We start from the raw sequence: 22,859 nt of genomic DNA on the forward strand, positions 1-22,859 counted from the left end.
GCCAGACTAACAAGTACATTATTTTGTATTTAAACATTGAGGCAGAGAGACCATTTTACCAGCCACAGGGTAGATTTCAGTGCATTAGTCAGTGAATACTGAGAAGATCAGATTAAGTCACCCGCCCTTATGGATAAAAAGCTGTGAATAAAAAGAGACTTTTGTCAAGCCTAACACAAAAATATTTACATAGCCAATTATTAGAGCTCTGACAATGTTGTCCTTTCAGGCAGATTACCTCTTCATGAAGCAACGTGTGCAGAGCAATCCCATGGTTCCCATCCAGCAGCAGTGGCTCAGGTCCATGCTCGCCTTGGTGCCACGGTCGCTTATGGAGGGCAAAGACAGAGAGCTGCTCACTCAAGAGCTTTTAGGGGAGATAGTAAGGGATTATGAAAAGAGCATGAAAAGATGTGTGTGTAAGTACCACAAATTACTCAGTACTTATATTAATGTTAGTATATGTAATACAAACTGTTCCACATTCTCTCACTGAAAATATTTTTTCTAGTTTGTTCTTTCAACCAGGCATGATCTTTGTAATTAACTACTGATTCATCTTTCTCTGCCTCATCAACTGTGTGTTGGCTGTAATGTTTAAGGCAGAGCTTGCTTATTTTATTCAGATCAGGAAAAAGTTAACCAGCTGAAGGTACAGTTCAGGCAGCTGTAGACTTCATGTCAGAAAGGTTGAGTGTCAATGACATTATTTCATTAAGTCTTTAACCTGTTTAGTTAATTTGCTGCAAGAATGTATCGCTGTTTGCTGCTAAAGTAGAAACTTTTTATGTACTAGTGATTCTTTCTCCCTCTTAAGGAACAGAAGCTTTTCTTAAGCTGTTCATTCACAAACACATCTGTGAGTTTTCTGATGGTAGTTTTGATGCATGAGGAAGCTTGCAATAAAAATCTGCAAAGATAATTACTCTTTTCAGATATCACTCATACAACTTACTTCAGTTTTAAAACCTTTTAAAAAGGTTAATGAACTGGAATTTTAAAAGTGTTTTCCCTTGAAATCATGTATTAATTTCTTTTTTTTTATTTACATTTATAGTATCCAAAGTCTGAAATTCAGCCAAATTTTGTCAATATTTTAGTGGATAGTGATATTTTTAAAAATACAGATTAAAAAATACATAATTTATCATGGGACTAACTTCTTTGTAATGTCGTCAGTTATAGTATATAGCTGTAATTTTGTTAAAAAAAGTTGCCATAAATTCTTGCAGTCATGGAATATCTCAGTTTGGAAGGGGCCCATAAGAATCAGAGTCGAACTCTGTGCTCCTTGCAGGACTACCTCAAACTAAACCAAACAACTAAGAGCACTGTTCAGATGCTCCTTGAACATCGTGGTGCCATGACCACTTCCCTGGGGAACCTGATCCCCTACTGACCATCCCTCAGCAAAGAAATTGCTAAAGAAAGTATTTAATTATTTAAACACGAATCTCTCTGAAAACCTTCATGAACAGGAGACAGAGTTGGAGTTATGCCACCTGAATCTGTACAGATATTTAGCAGAAGGAATGATTTTGAGTTACCTTAGGGAGAATGTTTTTTGAAGACTAGGGTGACACAGTTACCTCTTCATCCTCCTGTGTACTTGGCTCAACCTGGAGAAAGACCAAGGAAGTGCAGTGCCTGTTGAATATGGCATCATTTTCTTCTAAGGTTCATGTATTTATTTTTTTTTCTTAGTGCGAAGAGCTCTTATTAAACCAGATGTAGAAGGACTTGAAAAGGAAGAGGAGGCACCTTTGCCTTTGTTACCTCTGTGAGTGGACTAAGCTAGCAAATAACCTACTGGCAAAACACACTGAGTTGCATGAGTGAAATTCTTGTTGAGCTGCATGGACAGTTATGGCACAATATTAATTCTAGAGTCCCTTAATGTGGCAAATTTTCTATCTGAAGAGGATCCTGTGCTTCAGCATCTCTTATCTGAGATGCAGATTGCAGCTGCCTCTGGAATGGTGTGTGTGTGTACAGGGCAGTTCTGTGGCAGCCAGCAGCGTTGTACTGTACTCTGACATGCTGAAACTGCATGTGATGCCAAGGGCTCATGTGACTTTGGTGTTATGATATAAAACCTTGAGACCGAAGGCAAACCTATTATGCTCTCCCAAAACAGAAGAGGAATTCAGGTAGGCAGAGTATAAATACCTGAATTGTACAATTTTTCTGGAGCATCAGAATGTGTGCTCTCAAAGTATTGATGATAAAGGCTTCCTGATTGCAGGTGGTGAAGTCAGGAGTTTACATCTACAGAACTTTTGGAAGAGCAGGTGATCTGAAAATACCATGAGGATAAAACACGTTTGATCAGACAGTATCTTTATAACTTCCACCATGTCATAGTGAGGATGTGTGTGTGGCATTTAAGTAACTATTCAAGTTAGGGAATAAGCTTTTTAATACTACTTTTTATATATAAGAATATTTTATTCAAGTATTGCTTGAGCTCTTAATTTTTGTTTGTTCATTTGTTTTGGTTGGGTTTTGGTGGGTTTTTTTCAGAGGCCTGGATTTTTCTAGTTCGTGGCATAAGAGCTTTATCAAAGCAAGAAATCAAATCCTTTCCACCTTGCACACTGTCCACCCCACAATGAAAACTCTCCTGGATTTTGGTTATGCAGCATTCTCTTCCTTCCTTGTAGTGGATTTCTCTAGTTCCAGGTAAAGTCTGTTCTGCTGAATTATTAATCCACATAGGTTTTCGAAACTGGCAAAGATGACTTTGTTCAATTCTGTTATTTATCACAGGGGGGTTTATATAACAAATTTCTTTGTGTCATTTAATGTACTTTGAGTAAGTTACTTTATGTTATGACACGTGAATTTTCTCCTTTCTGTTACATGTTTTATTGGTGCTTAAGTTGCTGGTAGTATCAGCCCTTTAGATTTATATTTTGCCTTTGATTCTGTAAAGGTCTCCTCATTATTTACTTATTCCTAATGCTGTGATCCCCAGAGAAGTTACAGCATTTAAAAAAATCAACTTCTCATAGTAGTATTATCATGTGTAGGGAATTCTGTGTTAACTCTGAATATCAGATTTCTTCCTGGTTTTCATCAGTTGGATTTTATGTTTAGTCTTGGAACTTCAAATTTGCACTGTTTTCAAAAAGATAATTTTCACTATATTTTCCTCATTATTTTTTCTGGTAGCTCTTCTGTATGTCCTGGAGTTTGGGATATTTTTTTTACTTCCCATAGTTTACTAAAGGGATGCTTAGGTTCCCACTGTGCTTTCTGCTAAAAAAAGAATGGGTTTTTAATACAATATTGTTACTTTACTCCATGTTTATTTTTTTTTAAATTTTGTTTATAAAGTTGCCTGTAACTTTCTTTTCTAGATTGAAAGGACCAACTGACTATAGATCTTTTAGAACTGATGCATCTCTAAGCTGTTCTAAAGCAGAAGAGGACATAATGAGTACATGGTATCAAAGAGTTGTCGAACTCTTTTCTCAAAAGGAGGCCTTGGATGGTGTAAAGCTGGATCAGGTTGACTCTTTCTATAACTGTGTGTCTATACTTATGTCTAATCAGGTAAATAACTTTCCTTTCCATTGTAAACTTAATGGAATTAAACCACTAGTAACTTTGTAGAAAAATAATGGAACAATAGTCTAATCAAATCCTTGTCATTTAAAAAAAAGTCAGAGGAAAATGCTTTCCAGATATTTCATTTCTACTTAAAGCATGTCTTAGTAATAGACTTAATGTTGCAGCAATGCCTGGGCTTTACTGAAACGTTTACTTGTTCATTGGTTTACATCCTTCAAGGGCTGGGATAATACCCACTGGAGTTATTAGAACAAGTCACACTGTTTCAGTTATCCGTGAATCAGACCAGAAGTACTAAAATTAATGGAAATCCTGTCTTACTGCATGAATGGAACGTGGGATGGGCCTTTTTTCTGTCAACTAACAGGTGATCTATGTTATTACCTAGCTGAAAGAATTACTGGGAAGAACCACTGAAGCTTTTGTGAAACTTTTTGATCCTGAAGACAGAAGTCGTCTGCCTTTATTTAAGATGGACTTGACTCTTGAAGAAAATAATATTGAGTTTTATCCAAGCTTTAAAGACTTAGAAGAATCAATTTTGTTTGTAGTAGATTCTATAGGAGAGACTCTCCAGGTGTGCTTTTATCTTTATTTAAATATGTAATTGTTAAGTTGCTCAATATGTGAAAATATTAGTGATTTAAGAGTCTGACTACCATGGCAATGGGAGCAGAATGCAACTTGTGGTATTTATTTTCCACGAGCATTCTACAGGTCACATCATGAATCTTGATGCCCAGCAGCATTCCAGACTCTGAAACTCATTTTGTAATTCCTTGTTCATAAAAAATTGGTGCACGTCCCACTGATTGGTTTAGCCTGCTGTTTGGATCTGCAGTGATAATAACCTTAAGTATATGTGTGATGATTTACAGTCAATTAGCATTAATGTTAAAAATCCCCAGAGAAAGATAAGGAAAATTAGTGTTGATATTCCTTTTCTTTCTAAGAAAAAGAAAATCTTCAAATCTCTAAAAGCTAATACATACAATATTGATAGATTGATGTCTTGAGAACCTGTCTGTGACTCCAGAGAAGAGAGCCTTTCTGGGGGCTTTGGATGTATTCCTGGGAACTGAGTATTGTTCTTCAGTCATACATGATGGTACTTTCAGAGAAGTGTTTTGGGTTTGACTTTGTGTATTTGCAAATGTGATATAATTTAATTGTATGTAAGGTTGGATAGTTTATTTTTTTTCCCTTTTACACATTTCCTGTTCATCTTTTTTCATCAGGAAGAGTCATTCTACATGTGTAAGAAGCACCTTGGTCATGATTAGGGTCTCATACTTTTCTGGTAGTGTCTTCTGCAGATTGCAACTTACTTTTAATATATATATATATATATCCTTGCATTGCTTTTTGAAATGTAAGTAATCCAAACTTGCCCTTCCATTAGAACGTCCGAACGATCCGTTCTTGGCTGACAGGGGTCACTGCCACTGTGGATGCTGAGCTTCCTCATCACGTCGTGCAATGGGCCACATCCACCCTGAAAAAATCCATCAGAGACAACTTAGAAGGCCCAAAGGAACATTTTGAAAGCTACGGTGAGTGATAGAGGAGTGTGCAGGTAACTGTGTCACTTCTTTGTAATAACTTGCTGTCCTTTTAATAATATTGATACCTTGTAATTGAATTGTAGTTGAAAGGTATGGCTGGCTTGTAGATGGAACTGCAGAGGCACAAATAGAAAGATTTGAAGCAGAACAACACAGTTTTGATGAATATACTGCTGTAAGTTCTAATTCTACATTTTATATATATTTTTTGCTGTACATACAGCAATCATAAAAAGGGGAACAGAGAATAACAGGTGCTTAGCCTTTATCTAAAAGTAATGTGGACTGCCTACAAATGTACACTGTAAGTGATTTTTCCCCAAAAAAATCTGTGGTAAATAGAAGAAAATATTATTTATTTTCTTCAATGTCTAATACTTACTCATGTAGCCAAGTACTTAAACAACAGCTCTGAAGTGTAAAGCCTAATGTTTTTCTGAAGTTCATAGATGAATTCTTCACCCTCAAGAAGGAAATCATGAGTTTGCCAGAGACGTTTTATTTCCCTATGATCTATTTGAGTTGTGAGGATTTAAAGCAAGGTTTGGCTAATCGTGCAAACAGCTTTGGAAAAATGCTTCTGGACAAATTAGTTGCAAATTATAGAGAGGAAAATGAAAAGTAAGTAGAAATTTTCTACCTGTGGATGCTGTATGTTTTAAATACATAGTAGAAACATGTAGAAGAAATGTGAAGATACCATACTTCTGTTTAATGAAGACTCTTGGCTAAATAATGATCTCATGCCAGTTGCACCACCTGTTGGAATTTTCTAATGTTTTAGTCTCAAAAATGGGTAGGAGAACATACTAATAGACTTGGATCATGGAGGAGCTAAAAGATCAAAGGACTTCACTACTGTTCTGGATTTTTTAGTGTGAACTACAGTACTACTGCACTGTCAAAGGAAAGACTAGTTAGACTCTCTTATTTTGTGATAGATACTTCTGCAGGGCTGCTCTCAAGCCACACCTCCCCATTTATTACTCCATCCTCAGTGCAGAATCTGCCATTTCAACTTGTTGTATTTCACCCCACTGATCATAGTTAAATGCATCAATCTTTCTAGATCCCCTCTGCAGTGACTCTCATCCTTCTAGAGAGCCAGCAGCACCTTGCAGTTGTATGAGCAGCAAACTTGCTAATGGTCTATTCAACTCCTGCATCCAAATCATTGGTAAATATATTGGACTTCACTGGCCCCAAAAGTGTGCCCTGAGGAGCACTGCTGGTAACAGTTGCCAGCCATTTGTAGCCCCATTTACCACAACCCTTTGAGCTCTGCACTTTAGTCAGTTCTTCATCCAGCACACCATGAACCCACTCACCCCACAGCTGGATAACTTGTCTAGAAGGATTCTGTGAGGGACAGTATCAAAAGCCTTACTGAAATCAAGAAAAATTATATCCCCTGCCTTCCCTTCATCCTCTACAGGGGTGAACTTATCATAGGCTGTCAGTTAAGGGGGTTAATTTGCAGGTATGGGTTAAGTAAGGAGTAAACTCTTATGAAATTTTTTGGTCAAGTTTTATAGTGATTCCACATTACCAAAATCACAAAATATTTACTAGGAAAGTGTTTGTGTGTACACTAACGATACTTTTCTAAAGTTCATTTCCTAGTAACAGGAAACCAAAGCATTTATTGCAGAAGGATACCCCAAAACCCAAACAAAGCAATTATTGCAATTCAGTAGATAGTATTTTTCTAGACTGACTTGGTCATATTCCCTTTTAAGTTTCACAAATAAAGGAGTTTGTGTGTGGATAATACTTACAGAAGTAAATTGAACTTCTAATTCCATTAAAGCTGAACTTGAACCCAGTCAAACTAAAATCTTAAAATGTTGGTACTTTCTGTAAAACAAATCTACAGGATATGCAGTGAATTTGAAACAATTAAGGAACGTGCATTAAAAGTTCCTGAGACAACAGAAGAAATGGTGGAAACAATAGATTACACAAAGCAGGTCAAAACCAAAGACATTCCAGACCTGGTGCTAAGGGGCAAGGTAAGTGGCTATCCTTTTATTTTTAATCTTTTGTCAGACACGCTGACCTATACAAACAGAGAATTCATTCTGGAGTGCAGACATACAGTCATGCTGCATGTATGAATAATCTCAGTTTTATTTCAGACAGAAGTGAGAAGTCCAACTCATTCTTTGCCATATGCCTTTGCTTCTTATTCCTATTCCCATATGTTCTGCATGTCAGGGAGGAAATGTAGCTTTTAATAAATCATGGCAGATTGTAAAACACACAGTTTATTGTTTGTACCTGGAGACTTCAGGGCTGCTTAAAAATCTATTTGTGAAAATGTAACAGACAAGAATAAAGAGCATTTTATGTGTAAAAACAGTCATGATTTTGAAGCCATAAACCCCAATTTATTCTTTGAGCAGACTATAGGTGATGTTACAGTAGCAGCAGTTTGTGTATGTGAATATGTATCAGATTTTCTGTTATGCTAATGGGTCTATAAATATAACACGTTATGTTTATATCTGCAAAAATTATATTTTTTCTATTTTTAATAATTGGGATTTTTGCATGTAGACTTACAGACTACAGGAGTCATATTTAGAGAAACAAGCTCATGACAAGGCAGTGATTTGAATCATATCGTACATATATTTTGAATGTTAATATTGCTGAAGTAGCTCCAAATTCTGAAAGTTCATGAAATCTTGGTTTCTATTTTATCTTTGTAGGTAATATTGGCCTACTCTATATTTTAAACAGACCTATGATACCTAAAGCTTTATGAAATCTCTTTTAATAGGAGTGCTGTCGGCAAATGAGTTACTTCTTAGATGTTTTTTTGTTTGCTCCTGAAGACCTTGAACTAATTACAGAAGCTATATTATGGCCAAAGAAGATGAACCTCATTTTTAAAGAGCATGATGATGTAAGAACATTTTCTTAGTTGGTGGTATATTTTGACTTTTTAGACTTCTCACTCTACTTTAGCTATTTGTTTCCTCAGCAGACTAAATGTATATACACATATAACATACTAACTTAGACATGCATAAATAACATATTTCCAGATTTTTCTAACAAAGGAGGACTTTTTGTGGATAAAATTTAAACACCTTTGCAATGCTTTTTTTTCATTTAAAAAAAATCAATTGTTTTGTAGCTGATTGAACAATCTAAAAGTGTCAGAGAGCAAGAAGTACTGCAGAAGTGTGATAACCTGCGGGAGGAATTAGACAAACTGGCAGATTCTGTGGCAGAATTAGAAGAATATTCAGAGCTGGATTGCATGCAACAGGTTTGATTAGCAGTTTAAGAAGGGTAGAAATGTTTTGTGTGTTTAATACACTTTTGTATAAAGCATGGAATTCTAGCCATAGTGATATTATTTGCAAATAACTTGAGTGGAATTAGAATTTCCTTTCCTATTTTTGGTATATCAAGGAACTGAAGGAAAAAAATAGCAGTTCAGAAAGAGTGTTTGATAGCAGTTTTGTATCTTTTTTCTGTGAACCTCGAAACTTTTTTGTTCTGCTAATGAAGAGCAGACCACTGGCTCCAAAACTTTCTGAATTTCTATCAGTATTTTGTAGTTGCCAGAGCATGTCTTGCACTTTAATTGGATTATACTGCATTTGTGCTTAGTAAGCAATTTTGTTTCTTAAAAACAAAACACTTCAAAGCACAAAACAGAAATCCTCAGCTAATAAATCCCAGTTGCCCTTATGATATGTGAGGCCATAAAAAAGTGTGTGCCTACCTCCCAGAACAGTGAGTTTTAAAGCTCAAATATTTTGAAAATACTGTAAAATCGAATAATGAGAAAACCAACTTCACTTTTCATCATGTTCATCTGGATTCTTCATGGTTTATCTACTCAAGTATAAGTAGAAAAGTTTTTAACTTACATTTTCTAAAATTTTAATATGAAGGCTTATTATATTTTGATATCTTCTGTTCAGAGCATAGTTCAGTTCTCTCTCAAGTCATCCCATTATTTGATTTCAGTATGTGGCTGATGTGAAGACATTACAGAAAACCATACAGGACACTGAGGAAACAGTAGCTCTTATTAACAACGAAGAGGTTCTGCTCGGATGGAAGCCGAGTGACTTCCCAGTCCTCAACAATGTAAAAGCTGAGATAGAACCATATCAGAAACTCTTTAATCTTATACTGAAATGGCAGCGAACAGAAAAAAGGTAATTCAACTATAATGACAGAGAGTGAGGAAAAAAAAATACTCATGCTGGTCCTATTCATGTCCAACATAGAATATGGATTCATTTTCTTGCCAACGCATGTTTTTAGGAAGCCAAATATAATAGCAAGCTAACATACATAGCAGGTTTGTTGGTTTTAATTCAGCTAGAAAAAACATCAGGGTTTTTTTTTATTATTTTTTTTAAATGTAATCATGGAATCATAGAATCATAGGATGTTCTGAGTTGGAAGGGACTCACAAGAATCATGGAGTCCAGCTCCTGGCCCTGCACAGGATACCCCCAAGAATCACACCATGTGCCTGGTAGCAAAGGAGCATATCTCAGACTGGGTTCTAACTGTATTAGTTATTTTAGTGAAGCCTATAATAAGACATTTATTAGGAAGAAATTTATTAGGAAGAAAAATTTTAATGAGTTATGAGACGTTTTGTGTACCAGAAAAGGAAGAAGTTCAATTAGAAAGCTTATAAACTGTATGTAATGAAAACTGAGTTTAACATAACAGCTGCCCAAAATACTGTGTAGGAGGGCTCGAATGCATTGCTGTCTGGTGGCTACATCCTACCACAAAAACTGTATTCTGTATCTAAATTATGTGAGATTGTTTATCATTTCCTGCTCTCTTCAGAAGTTATAATGTGCTATAGCTAGAAAGTATGGGGGTTTTGAAAATACAAGACCCAGTGTGATTTTAAATGTCATATGTTGATCTCTATGCAGAGGTTAATTTAAATATTTCTCAGTTCTCAGTTTCAGTATGTGACTGACTTGAGAGAATTGCACAAATACACAGAAGAGTGTGATTGAGCCACCTTTAGTTGTGCATTAGAATTTTGCATAGAATGACAATAATTGGAAAGAAGATCTTTGCTTTAAATAACTATTACTGTACACCTTGTTTGTGTTGCAAAACCAAGTGTTAAATATTTGTGGGATGCATTTGTTATTCTATCTTCTAACCTTGTGTTTTTTCTCAGATGGATGGATGGTACCTTTTTGGAACTAAATGGGGAAAGCATGGAGGCTGAGCTTGATGAGTTTTATAGAGAGCTATATAAAGTGACAAAACTCTTCCAACAAAGGAAGAAAATGCCACAGGACAGGAAAAAGACACCACGACCCAAAGAAGAAGCGAAGACAGTAAAAGCAATAAAGGCTAATACAACTCTTACAATGTGTTCTTCAGTTCTGGAGCAGGTTAAAGAGTTTAAGGTAAGAAAAAGTGAGGGATGTTAATATCTGATGCTGAGGGACAAATGCTAAATTCAGTGCTCAGTACAGGTAGATGATGCAGTGTCAGAGACTATTATTAGAGAGAGAGAGAGAACACACACTGAATCACCATTTCCAGATTGTACTGTCCCATTCATTTTAATAAAATTGATTTGGTTTTTTTATGGTTTTAGGAATGTGAATTGTTAATGAGTGAACACATACAGGAGAAAAGTAATTTTGGGGTGCAAAGAAACATTTGAGGATGCAGTTGGAAATTTTGAAATGGGACTCTATGTTAATGCACATGCAAACAAAATTTACCATTATATAGCTGAAAAATTGTTCATTTTCTCTTTTCTTCTAAGGCTGTGCTTAAGAGTTGTATATTTCCTCTTCAGTAACTAATATAATTATTTAGAAATGGAATGGATAACTGAATGGAGCCATCTACACTTTTCAGAAAAAATTTTCATGTCATCAAGTACTACAGCAGAATTTTAAATGCACATCAGAGATTATTAAAAAGTTAAGAAATTATTCATATGACAGTTTTTACCTTATCGATGTCTTTTCTGAATTAGGAGAATATTCCCACTGTGACTGTCTTTTGTAACCCTGGCATGAGAGATCGTCACTGGGAGCGGATGTCAAATATAGTAGGATATGATTTAACCCCAGATGCTGGAACTACCCTGAGAAAAATTTTAAAGCAGAATCTAGGCCCTCATTTGGAAGAGTTTACAGCTATAAGTGTGGGTGCAAGCAAGGTAAGCACAGAGGTTTAATCATGACAAATATGATGTCTGGTCTCTTGGTGAATACTTTATGACTTACTAGAATTTTTTGTCTTTGCCCTTAGGCAGCAAAAGAGATTTGGTGAGACTTAAATGATTAGATAATCCATTAGATGATAAGATGTTAATGATGATTAGATGATAATGTGCAAGTAAACATTTGTATCTCGTGTTACATTGTTAGTATTTCCCAAGTGTCCTGCTTTCTGTGTGCTAGAAAATGATATACTGAGGAAAAGCAATAACAATTCACTTGTGCTGTTAGAGCAAAAGAGCTTATTCAGCTAGATAAACTTATATATTGAATTAATGAGTTGTAAAAACCAATTCAGTGACTACACCAAGCTATTTTCTTTTTAAATAGGAATTTTCCTTGGAGAAAGCAATGCATACCATGATGGAAGTCTGGGATTCAATTTCCTTCAATACAAATTTGTATCGTGAGACTGGTATTCACATTCTGTCTTCAGTGGATGAAATTCAGGCTCTTCTTGATGACCAGATTATGAAAACTCAGACAATGAGAGGATCACCTTTCATTAAACCATTTGACAAAGAAATCAGGGTACAATCAGTATTTTTTCAACCATTTTTATTTGTAGGATAACTACTGTGCAAGAGTGTACTATTTGTATTACAACTTTATTGTTTGAGTTGTGAATTAAATGCTGTCATTGATTTTCCAGCAAGAATACTGTGAATTTATGTGAGTCATACTTACCTTATTTCTGTTTTGGTATTCCTTTTTCCAGTCAGATCCAAGTGCAACCCAAAGAATGTGATTATTTTTTCACATCTTTTGCGAAATCACCATTTCCATTGGTGTCTTTAACCCTGCTTCTTAATAACTGGAAATTATGTTTCTCTTATTGTTAATAAGAACATTTAGTAATTTAGTTTTGGACTCAGTTTTTCCCTGAGCAAGGAAACTTCTTAATGGCTGGGAGAAGGTTTTTTAATCAGGCCTCAGAAAAATGATGGGAGCACTTTACATCTGGGTAAAGTCTTTGTGGTGCTAACACCATGACTAGTGACAGGAGAGAAGCTGCTGGGATTGCTTTGCAGATCTTTTTGGTTTATGTAGGAAATCTTCAGGCTCAAGCAGGTTCAGTGTACAAATGCAGTATTTACCCTTACAGATAGCAGGTACAAGGGTATCTGTTATTGTCCACTTTAGGGAAAGGATACTGGACTGGCTGAATCTCTCCTGTGATTTAATGTGGCCTTTCTGGTATTCTGGTGTCCCTGCTGTAATGCAGCTGCAAGAGCTCCTTGCTGTGAGGAGATGAAACAGAATTTGTCACTGGTAGCCTCCTGAGTATTGCTTGACCTTTGAGTTGCTAAAAGTTGATAGCACCAAAGTGATAACTGCATTTTAGAAAATTTGTTTCCAAGTAGGTGAAAGTGCTGAGTTCCTTTGGCTTTTGTATATGTGAAAGAACCTAAATACTCATAAATATTTTTCTTTTATTTAGTTTATTGTTAGATGATTATTTTTTCTCTTTGGGAGATAGAATACCCCAGTGTCTACCTTTCTTGAATTTATTGTCTCTAACATTATTTGCTTGGAAATATCAAGATAACATTCTTTAAATATTTCTTAAGGAATGGGAAAGTCGCTTAATTCAAATTCAGGAGAATATTGATGATTGGCTGAAGGTACAAGCACAGTGGCTTTATTTGGAACCCATTTTTTCCTCTGAGGATATTATGCAACAGATGCCAGAAGAGGGGCGACATTTCCAGACTGTGGATAGATTCTGGAGAGAGATTATGAAATTTTGTGCTGAAGACCCAAAGGTAAGGGAAATTCCCATTACTAACAGGAAACAGGAGCTTCTCTCACTTTTTCTTTTGGGTGGGGATGCTTTGTTTTCAGAATATATACAATGAACTACATTGTATATATTGCCTGTATATATTTCTAGGAACAAAGTCACATTGTTCTTTATTTGATTAACTTCTACTGTTTGAAGTATTTTATTGAACTGACAGTTTGCACGTGTTCGTTCCAGGTTCTTGTTGCTACTTCCTTGCCAGGGTTAACAGAGAAGCTTCAGACCAGTAATGAGCTTCTAGACAAAATCATGAAAGGGCTTAATGCTTACCTTGAGAAAAAACGTCTCTTCTTCCCCCGGTAGGATGAGTTTTGGCTGTTTAAAAAATACAAATACTGAATGTTTATTTTGTTGTGAATAAGGTCAGTCTGAGAAGTAGCTTGATGATACAGTTGTCTTTTTTCTTTTTTTTTTTTCTAATTTTTTTTAGCTTCTTTTTCTTGTCTAATGATGAAATGTTGGAGATCCTGTCAGAGACTAAGGATCCTCTCAGAGTTCAGCCTCACTTGAAGAAGTGTTTTGAAGGCATTGCTAAGCTGGATTTCCTTCGCAATTTGGATATTAAAGGAATGTGCAGTTCCGAAGGCGAGCGCGTCCAACTGATTTCAAACATTTCCACTTCTGAAGCTCGAGGTGCAGTGGAGAAGTGGTTAATTCAAGTAGAAGACATTATGCTGAAGACTATACGTGATGTTATTGACAAATCAAGAATGGTATGGGGTTTGTGACAATTAAATAACTGTAGCACCTCTCTTTATTTTATGACTGTCTCTTGGCTTTCTAAAATTCTTCCTCAGCACAGGAGTTAATGCAGTTACAGGGCCAGGACCGTGTTAATGTGACTTGTATTTATAGGCTGGTGACATGAGAAAGAGTTTAGTTTGAGTAAGAATCAACAGGATACAAATTCTTTTAAAAGTTTGACAGTAACACTGTTTATGGGATATATCCTGATGTAAATAATTTGGGTTTCTTTAGTTACAATTTACACTTGTAAGTGCTTTCTCCCTCCTAAAAGAAAATCACTAGACAGAATATGTTTCTTTGTATGAAGTTGACAAGTTGCAAATATTTATGTAATATGGAAAGATACTTGCAAGATTCTTTAAAATTACTGAATAACAAATTGCAAATCTAAGGGAGAAAAAGCATTTAAAAGTCTATTTGGATGCTGCAAATAGAAAAATAATATTTTTTTGGCAAAGAATATTAATAGGATCACCTTATATACTTCTGTATTACAATATATATTCACATATATATGTTTGTATACTGTATTTAACTCTTTCAGGCGTATCTGGAGACTGAGAGAAAACGGTGGGTTCTGGAGTGGCCTGGACAAGTAGTGTTGTGTGTGTCTCAGATGTACTGGACAAGTGAGGTACATGAAGTTCTTCGCAGTGGACCTGAGGTACTGTGTAATGCATACATTTTTTTAAATCTTGCTTAATGTTTCATTTTAGCTGATGTATTTTGCTTAATCAAGTATTTTTCTACAATCAAAATAAAATTTGAAAAATTACAAGTACATGAGTTTGACATATATGAATTTATGTACAGTGATTTATACCTTTCATTCAAGTACTTGCATCCTTCGTTCAAGTATTCTTGTTTAGAGCAAGCATAGATTAAAATGTAGCTTTGCAACATAAATGCATAACTGGGAATGAGAGAGAAGTTGATGCAAAAACATGACAATTGAAAAGAATAGATTAATAAGCAACCACTGTTAAAATATTTAGTCAACATGAAGAAATCTGGAACACTTGAAACTGTGGTGTAAACAGTTTCAAAATTACTTTTTCTCTCCTAGGGTTTAAAGGGTTATTATGATACACTTCAGCTTCAACTTAATGATATTGTAGAGCTGGTAAGAGGAAAACTGTCAAAGCAAACAAGGACTACACTGGGTGCCTTGGTTACTATTGATGTTCATGCTAGAGATGTCATCAAGGAAATGATTGAAAATGGTAATTATCTTTTAAAACACTTTTCTTCACATGTCTTTACACATAGTTAGTGAAAAATAGCTAACCAATCAGATTTTACTGCCTAAAACAGTACAGTATTAAGATGGGTTTTGGATATGAGCACCAACATTAATAATCTCAAAGCAGTTTTAAATTTAGCTGTAATAGAAGATCCAGTTATCTAAAATGTCTTTTATGACTGCTTTCAACTCTGTGTTCATCAGGTGTGCAGAGTGAGACAGACTTTCAGTGGCTTGCACAGCTCCGCTATTATTGGCAATCTGAGAACGTCCGTGTTTGCATCATCAACTGCAACGTCAAATACGCCTACGAGTACCTGGGGAACTCCCCCCGCCTCGTCATCACCCCCCTCACAGACCGGTGTTACCGCACCCTGGTAGGGCCTTCCAGCAGTGCCACTGAGACTGCTTTTATGTGCTGGAGTGTTCCTTCCACTGTTCATTACAGCCATGCTTTTAGGGCTGACAGCTGCTGTCAGACTCTGCTATTGCTGCTGAAATGAGGTTTTCAAAGATTTTCCTTCCTGTAGAATATTGGACGTGAAACTCACTCGTAACAACACATCTGGGCAGCCCACCAACCTGGCTGAAATATTTGTGGATTGTTCTGTTGTGAATGTGGTTTTCTTAAAATGCAAATAGAAAAAACACCCAGTATTCTATTGCTGTATGGATTATGAGAACACAGAGTACTTTTCTGATGTTCTGCTAGGTTGCTAACCTAAGTGAAGAAGGAACCGCTTGTGATGATATTGTTCCTAAGAGTAGTACAAGTTTGGTAACTTTTTAGTACCCTGACTCTAGGCAGAGGTGTTTATTATTGTATTGGTTTATCCTCAGCTAATCTGACAACTGAAAGTTACCAAAGTCATCTCAGATACAGCTTTTCTCACTATCATTTACTGCAGTTTCTTTGCTGGAGTATAATTTCCATAAACTCTTTCTGTGGTTTAGATTGGAGCCTTTTATTTAAACCTCGGTGGTGCGCCAGAGGGTCCAGCAGGGACAGGTAAAACAGAGACCACCAAAGATTTGGCTAAAGCCCTTGCTGTTCAGTGTGTTGTCTTCAACTGCTCTGATGGCCTTGATTACCTGGCAATGGGAAAGGTAAATAGAAAATAAATATAATTTGCATTTTATTTTTAGGATGAAAATTGTAGGGTCCCTACTTTGCAGAGACACTTAAATAAATGTGGCACCTGTGTCTGCCACCCTGGATGCTACATACTGGTCTCTACATTTTTTGTGCTTTATGAAATCCTGTTAAATTGCTAATTAAAACTTGAAAGAAACAAGAGTTCATAGGATTGGGATCTTCTGATTTAGCTTTCTTTAGAACCAAGAAAAAACTCTGTTCTTCAGTATATCACAGACCTATGATCTAAACAGGCTGAGATATTATCAAAATTGTTTGTTTTATGTGTGTAATTAAACTTACAACATGACACTCTTAGTTTCTTTTGAATCTTCTAAGGCTCTGTACCAATATTATTGCTCTCTTTCTTTCTTTGCAGTTTTTCAAGGGTTTGGCTTCATCAGGTGCCTGGGCATGTTTTGATGAATTCAATCGCATCGAACTGGAAGTGCTGTCTGTGGTGGCCCAGCAGATCCTGTGCATCCAGAGAGCCATCCAGACAAAACAAGAAACGTTTCTCTTTGAAGGAACTGAGCTGAAGCTTAACCCCAACTGTTTCATAGCTATTACTATGAATCCAGGTTATGCAGGACGTTCTGAACTTCCAGATAATCTGAAGGTAAAATAATAAAATGGATGCTTCTGCTTAAGAATGAACTTTCCAAAAAAATTGAGGGAACCTGTGTATTGCTGGTACTAATCCAGACTTGACCACCTGGAATATAAACATACACCTGTTATAAGATTTACACATACTGAGCCTGGGGTTTTTTCTTTCCTCCTGAGTACTTTGTTCTTTTTTAAGGATTTCAAAATATATTTAATTTTCTCATGTTTATTAGTGTTTTTCTTATTATTTTTCCAGGCCAAAGACAAGTGGCAGGCCGTGGATAGATTATAATGTTTGGGTACTAACTTTGTAAGATGGACAGGTATTTTGGGAAAAATGCTTTATGAAAATCTTATTTAAAAGGGGTGTTAGTGAGTGACACTTAATAGATGGAATGAATTTGCTTGGATTACCCGATGAAATAAGACCTTTGAGGTGATTGTTTTGACTCTAAGAGCTGTTTCACTGAGGAGGCTTGGCTGACTGAAAGCAGAGATAATGCAGCATGAGTACACCAACTGCAGTTTGCTTAAGGAAAGGAAGTGTATCCTCTCACCTGCCATGGACCATGTTTTCCTTCCTTACTGCTGTGCTGGGTGTATCCATGCAAGGGGCAAACTGCATTCTTGAGACACTGATGAGGGAAAAAACTGGGAGAGGCAGTGTCTTTTCTGGACTGGATTGTACATTGAGATGGATGTTGATGACAGATTAACTTTCTAGGGAGTCACAAGCTGCAAATATTGATAATTCTTCTATTTCATTGGTTCCCAAATGTTCTGCAGGCCACTGCTTTTTAATGTAACTATTTTGAATTATCTACAGTTTACTTCATCATACTAAGCATTACTTTGTTGAACATGCTGTTACTGTTTTCAGTTAGAAATGCTGTGATGGGGTTACTACTAATCCAACACCTGTAAAAGTTCTCAATTACTTCCCATTTCTCAATTACTTATTTTAAGATATTTCTTTGGGTATATATTTCAGGTTCTTTTCCGAACAGTAGCCATGATGGTTCCTAACTATGCTCTGATAGCAGAGATTTCACTCTATTCATATGGATTTTTGAATGCTAAGTCCTTGTCAGTGAAGATAGTCATGACCTACAGGCTCTGTTCAGAGCAGCTTTCCTCCCAGTACCACTATGACTATGGCATGAGAGCAGTCAAGGCTGTGTTGGTGGCTGCTGGGAATCTGAAGCTGAAATTTCCCACAGAAGATGAAGATATATTGGTGAGTTCCTGAGGGAATAATTCTTTAAGGAATTTTATAGATGCCCACAGCTGTGAGTTCTGAAGGCAGTTCCACCACGTCTTGCCCCATTGCTGATCCATGTTTCTTAATTTGTGAAATGAAGATAATAAAAGACACAAATGGCACAGTTGGGCTTAACTGCTTATCAAAGGCACCACTTAATGAATTAATCTGTTACATATTAGATTATTTTAATTGCTGAACAGTTTATTCTGTGTCTGTTAACAGGAACGGTAAAATGTATATTTGTTTCTTCTAGCTTCTTAGATCCATTAAAGATGTGAATGAGCCTAAATTTTTGTCCCATGATATACCTCTGTTCATGGGTATAACCAGTGATTTATTTCCTGGAATTAAGCTTCCTGAGGCAGACTACAATGTAAGTACTCTTGTAATTTTTCCTTGGTCATAATCATTGTTGGTTGGTTTTTGGTGATTTGGTTTTTAACCAAGTACAATTAATTTAGTGAGTTATTGCAAGATGAGAAAAATTGCTGAATATTTGCAATGAAACTCAGTACCAAAGAAAATTCTTTTATCTTTGCTGAATTTAATCCACATCTGAGTTCCCTTACATTCAGAGGGATTGTGTCCTACAGATTGGAAGCTGACCTGCAGATTTTCCAAATTTTAGGCTCTGACTGATTTCTTTCCTAATTTTTGGACATAATTTAATGAGATTAAACTTTCTGTTTGTATTTTATTTATAGCAATACTTAAAGCACAGCTCCTTTGTAGGAGGATTGTTGGGAAGAAGATGAGTATGTTGGAAAAGACAAAATGGATTAACTTTTAAGTTTCAAATAAATACTACAATCTTGATAAAAGTGTATTGTTCCAAAGCATACAACTGGTTTCCTGATGGTGATATGCCTTCAGCTCAAGATAAAAATTGTAGTTAAATCCTGTTCTAGCACATAAAGTACAGAAGTTACTTTTTTTCTCCAGGAAGTTTGCTATATTCTGACTAGTAGTATTGCAGTTATTAATTAATTTGAAACCCTTATTGATGAGCATAGACTGTTTTACTGTAGTCCAAGACAGTAATTTAAATTGTAGCAATGATAAGATTATGATCTGTTTTGATTTCAGGATTTTCTGGAATGTGCCAACGAATGTTGCATTCAACATAATGTCCAACCTGTAACAACTTTTATGGAGAAAATGATACAGACATATGAAATGATGATTGTTAGACATGGGTAAGTTCTCATCACTGTTTCACAAGCAGTATCTTTTGTAATTTTGACTTAGACTGTAGCAGTGTTTTATATGAAGTTATAAGAGGTTTTAAGGGTGGCAAAATGTTCCTGTTTGTATCGGAACAGTTGATCACTGATACTACTTTTAATGTCCCAAAATTCTTGTGCCTGTTTGTCTGGGGAATTGTACTCTTCTTGATATCAGAAGTAGCCTCACATGTGTAGTGATTTTAGGTATTGATATCAGTATGGACTTAGGATTGTAAATGTTTGTCTATATTAAAATATTAGTTATCAGATCTGTGCCATTTTATTCCAAGCTTTTATTACAGAATAACAACTGTGTGGAGAAAATATATACAATGTTACATTAGCCATATAGTGGTTAAAATTCAGCTCATTAATTAATCTTCTCTCTGAGACCTTCTTATAGTCACATCCCTCTGCTGGATGACTGCAGAAGTTTTCTGTTTGTGTTCTTCCAGTGTTAAAAACTCTGCCTACCTTGAAGTGAAACTCCAAAGTAATCTCATTCAGCAAATAATTGAACTAGTGTGGTCAAAAAATCTAGGTTTTAGAGGATAACATGCATACAGTGCATGTGCAGATAAACTGGTTTTGCTGAAATGATGTTTTGTATATACAAAGCAAATTTACTTGCTCTGATTTTTGAAAATTAGGTGAAAATTAGCTTTAAGCATATGTTTGATACCGTTGGCCTTCATGTGATCTGTAAAATTCTAAATCGGAAGACAAATTTATTAATAGCAGGGTTTTTTTCCATCTAACAGCTTCATGCTGGTAGGGGAACCTTTTTCTGGGAAGACCAAAGTTCTCCATGTGTTGGCAAATACACTGTCTCTTATGAAAAAGCGTGGTTATGGTGAAGAAGAAAAAGTGATTTATAGAACTATGAATCCAAAATCGATCACTATGGGTCAGCTTTTTGGGCAGTTTGATCCAATATCCCATGAGGTAATGTATGTTTAAAAGATAGTGTTTCCTGCATATGTCAGACCTCCATTATTCTGGATAGTAAACTGTTGAATTCGTGATTTCATGATTTTAAACACAGATGAGAACACAATTGTAAATTTTATTTTAACTAATACTTTTATGGCTTGTTTTTAATTAGTATATAGAAATGCTGTGCCAAGCATGTATGCAGTTATATAAGTTGAAATATGAAAAAAGAAAAGAACAGTGCCATTTCGAAGGTCATCATCCTAACATTGTTACATCCGTGCTAGGAAATCATATCAAACTTAGCTGTATTAATTTCTCTGTCTATTCTTAATCTGTATAATCAAAGTAATGCAAAAACTATGTAGAAAAATTTATGAACTCATGTGTGAAATTTAGGTTTGGAGAAGGAACAATATGGATAAGTGAATGTGAAATAGTAAAAATTAGGGTGACTGGGGAGAAACAGATGCAAGGCAGAGCAGAAGCACTTCTAAGTTTCAGTAAATTGAATTGCTGGTCTTTTTTGTTACAATATTTTTTTTCAAGTGGAAAAGACTCTCTTTTAAAATCTGCTGCTGTCGCAAGACCCCCAGAGAAACTGTTAAGTCGTGCGCTGCTCTCCGCAGAACAGGAGAGAAGAATGAAAAGGGAGGGCTGATGGAAAGCAAAGGGAAGGGGGTCTGTGACTGGAGGCTCAGGTTGGACTCTCTGTTCTCTGTCTCCCTTGCCATTCCCACGTCCACCCCCACCAGTGGACAGATGGTGTCGTCGCTACAACCTTCAGGGAGTTCGCCTTGTCCGAGACCCCCGATCGCAAGTGGGTGATCTTTGATGGCCCCATCGACACTCTGTGGATAGAAAGCATGAACACGGTGCTGGATGACAACAAAAAGGTATCAGCCAGTGCAAATCAAGGCCTAAATAAAACAATGTGACATTTTGAAAATATTCTTCTCCATGTAAAATTCCAAATAAAAAGTAAAGTGCGTGGCATTTGGAAAGAGCAAGGGCAAGGTGGCATTGGTGACAAGTTGTAAGCTTGGTGACAGGTCGTAAGCTTCTTTTTTTGGTGGTTTTTTGGTTGGGGTTTTATTTGTTTGTTTTGTTTTACTTTATTGGAACCATAGTCACAGAATCAGCTCATTGCTGAAAGGCATTGAACATATAGTATTTCCATAATGTCATATTGTGATTTTGTAACATAAATAATTAAAATTTAATTTTCAAAAATTACGATTACTTATATTCGGTGTAAATCCCGTAGTTTCTAAACCTGCACAAACTTAGACATACTTCAAGACAATCCCAACACACAAAGGGTTGTAATTTCAAAGTAATGGCTTCTGAAGTCAAAGTTGTAACCTTACAGCACTTTTATAAATGTGCCCTAGGAATCTCAAAGTGAATATAAAAATTGGAGAAAACGTTTTATCTTTAAGTTCTGGATGATAATGTGTCAAAATTCTCAAACTGGACTTTTATTTTAATTAGTAGGAGTAGTGGGTTTCCAGCTGGAATGCTCCAGTATTAGCAATAATAGCAGCAGATATCCTTTCTGCTTTATGCTTCCTGCCTTTTCTTTATCCTGTCATACACAAGATGGATTGTAATGAACCTCACTAGTAGGTTACTGTGAAGTACTGTGATTTAAGTAAAGAATTTAGCTGAAACTTTATTAAAATCTATTGCTACAAGTGAGATAACATTTTATGTGATTGATCTTACCCTTGGTTATACTTGGTTTCTCTGATTTTCATATAGAACTGTGATAGGGAACGTAATTTACAACTAGTTGTGTTTTTTTTATTTGCATGTGATTTTTTTTCTTTCAAGCTTTGTTTGATGAGTGGGGAAGTCATCCAAATGTCCCCTCAGATGACTCTTATTTTTGAAACAATGGATCTTTCCCAGGCATCAGTAAGTTTATTTTTAATGAAACTAATGAACAAAGTTCAGTATGTTAAATGTACAATAAAATGGCTGTACCATTTTCCCTTAGCCTGCTACAGTCAGTCGTTGTGGCATGATTTATTTGGAACCTTCTCAGCTGGGTTGGGAGCCTCTTGTTACCTCTTGGTTGAGTAAACTGCCTGAACCTCTGAACTCAAAGGACCATCAAGATCTTCTGCAGGGACTTTTTGGCTGGTTGATACCACCAGCATTAAAAGTCCGTCAGAAAAAGTGCAAGGTATTTTTTGCCATTTTTTCCTGCAGTAGCTGCTGACCATTCCCAGTTTGTTACCCTTGGTGGGGAGCGACTGCTCTCTCATGACAAGCACGGTCAGAATGAATAGCCAGCTCTTGGGACCAGTCTGGAAAGCTAAAATGAGAATGTCAGCTAAGACTTGTAACTTGATAGTGCTTTCAAAAGTAAAGTAAGTAATTAAAGCACTGAATAAAAAGTCTTCCCGAGAGAATTTTGTACATTCTTTTTCTTTAAAGATGTCATGTTGAATAGGGAAGTACTTTTTTAAGTGTTAGGGTAAATGTGTAGTTCCCTGTG

General features: G+C 36.0%; 1 protein-coding gene across 6 annotated transcripts in view; it reads left to right on the plus strand.

Moving 5' to 3' along the window:
• Positions 1 to 22,859, plus strand: part of DNAH12 (dynein axonemal heavy chain 12) — a 57,882-nt gene that overhangs the window by 2,837 nt on the left and 32,186 nt on the right. For 4 of the 6 annotated variants that reach the window (XR_010433466.1, XM_064667557.1, XM_064667562.1 and 1 more), the window contains exons 5-34: positions 230 to 419; positions 1,705 to 1,780; positions 2,524 to 2,682; positions 3,363 to 3,558; positions 3,965 to 4,153; positions 4,979 to 5,129; positions 5,225 to 5,316; positions 5,584 to 5,762; positions 7,018 to 7,153; positions 7,927 to 8,052; positions 8,287 to 8,421; positions 9,132 to 9,325; positions 10,327 to 10,561; positions 11,146 to 11,331; positions 11,723 to 11,923; positions 12,964 to 13,158; positions 13,374 to 13,495; positions 13,627 to 13,909; positions 14,488 to 14,607; positions 15,010 to 15,166; positions 15,391 to 15,563; positions 16,141 to 16,293; positions 16,701 to 16,940; positions 17,922 to 18,167; positions 18,448 to 18,567; positions 19,281 to 19,390; positions 20,182 to 20,365; positions 21,109 to 21,249; positions 22,190 to 22,273; positions 22,356 to 22,544. Coding sequence is in view for 5 of the 6 variants with exons in the window: in XM_064667557.1 (XP_064523627.1) it covers positions 230 to 419; positions 1,705 to 1,780; positions 2,524 to 2,682; positions 3,363 to 3,558; positions 3,965 to 4,153; positions 4,979 to 5,129; positions 5,225 to 5,316; positions 5,584 to 5,762; positions 7,018 to 7,153; positions 7,927 to 8,052; positions 8,287 to 8,421; positions 9,132 to 9,325; positions 10,327 to 10,561; positions 11,146 to 11,331; positions 11,723 to 11,923; positions 12,964 to 13,158; positions 13,374 to 13,495; positions 13,627 to 13,909; positions 14,488 to 14,607; positions 15,010 to 15,166; positions 15,391 to 15,563; positions 16,141 to 16,293; positions 16,701 to 16,940; positions 17,922 to 18,167; positions 18,448 to 18,567; positions 19,281 to 19,390; positions 20,182 to 20,365; positions 21,109 to 21,249; positions 22,190 to 22,273; positions 22,356 to 22,544 (4,962 nt within the window). In the remaining variant the exon portion in view is untranslated. The remainder of the gene's footprint in view (positions 1 to 229; positions 420 to 1,704; positions 1,781 to 2,523; positions 2,683 to 3,362; positions 3,559 to 3,964; positions 4,154 to 4,978; positions 5,130 to 5,224; positions 5,317 to 5,583; positions 5,763 to 7,017; positions 7,154 to 7,926; positions 8,053 to 8,286; positions 8,422 to 9,131; positions 9,326 to 10,326; positions 10,562 to 11,145; positions 11,332 to 11,722; positions 11,924 to 12,963; positions 13,159 to 13,373; positions 13,496 to 13,626; positions 13,910 to 14,487; positions 14,608 to 15,009; positions 15,167 to 15,390; positions 15,564 to 16,140; positions 16,294 to 16,700; positions 16,941 to 17,921; positions 18,168 to 18,447; positions 18,568 to 19,280; positions 19,391 to 20,181; positions 20,366 to 21,108; positions 21,250 to 22,189; positions 22,274 to 22,355; positions 22,545 to 22,859) is intronic. The other 2 variants (XM_064667560.1, XM_064667561.1) reach the window with 2 other exon arrangements.

The sequence above is a fragment of the Pseudopipra pipra genome, chromosome 11 (genome assembly GCF_036250125.1).
Source record: "Pseudopipra pipra isolate bDixPip1 chromosome 11, bDixPip1.hap1, whole genome shotgun sequence".
In the NCBI taxonomy this organism is placed as follows: Eukaryota; Metazoa; Chordata; class Aves; order Passeriformes; family Pipridae; genus Pseudopipra; species Pseudopipra pipra.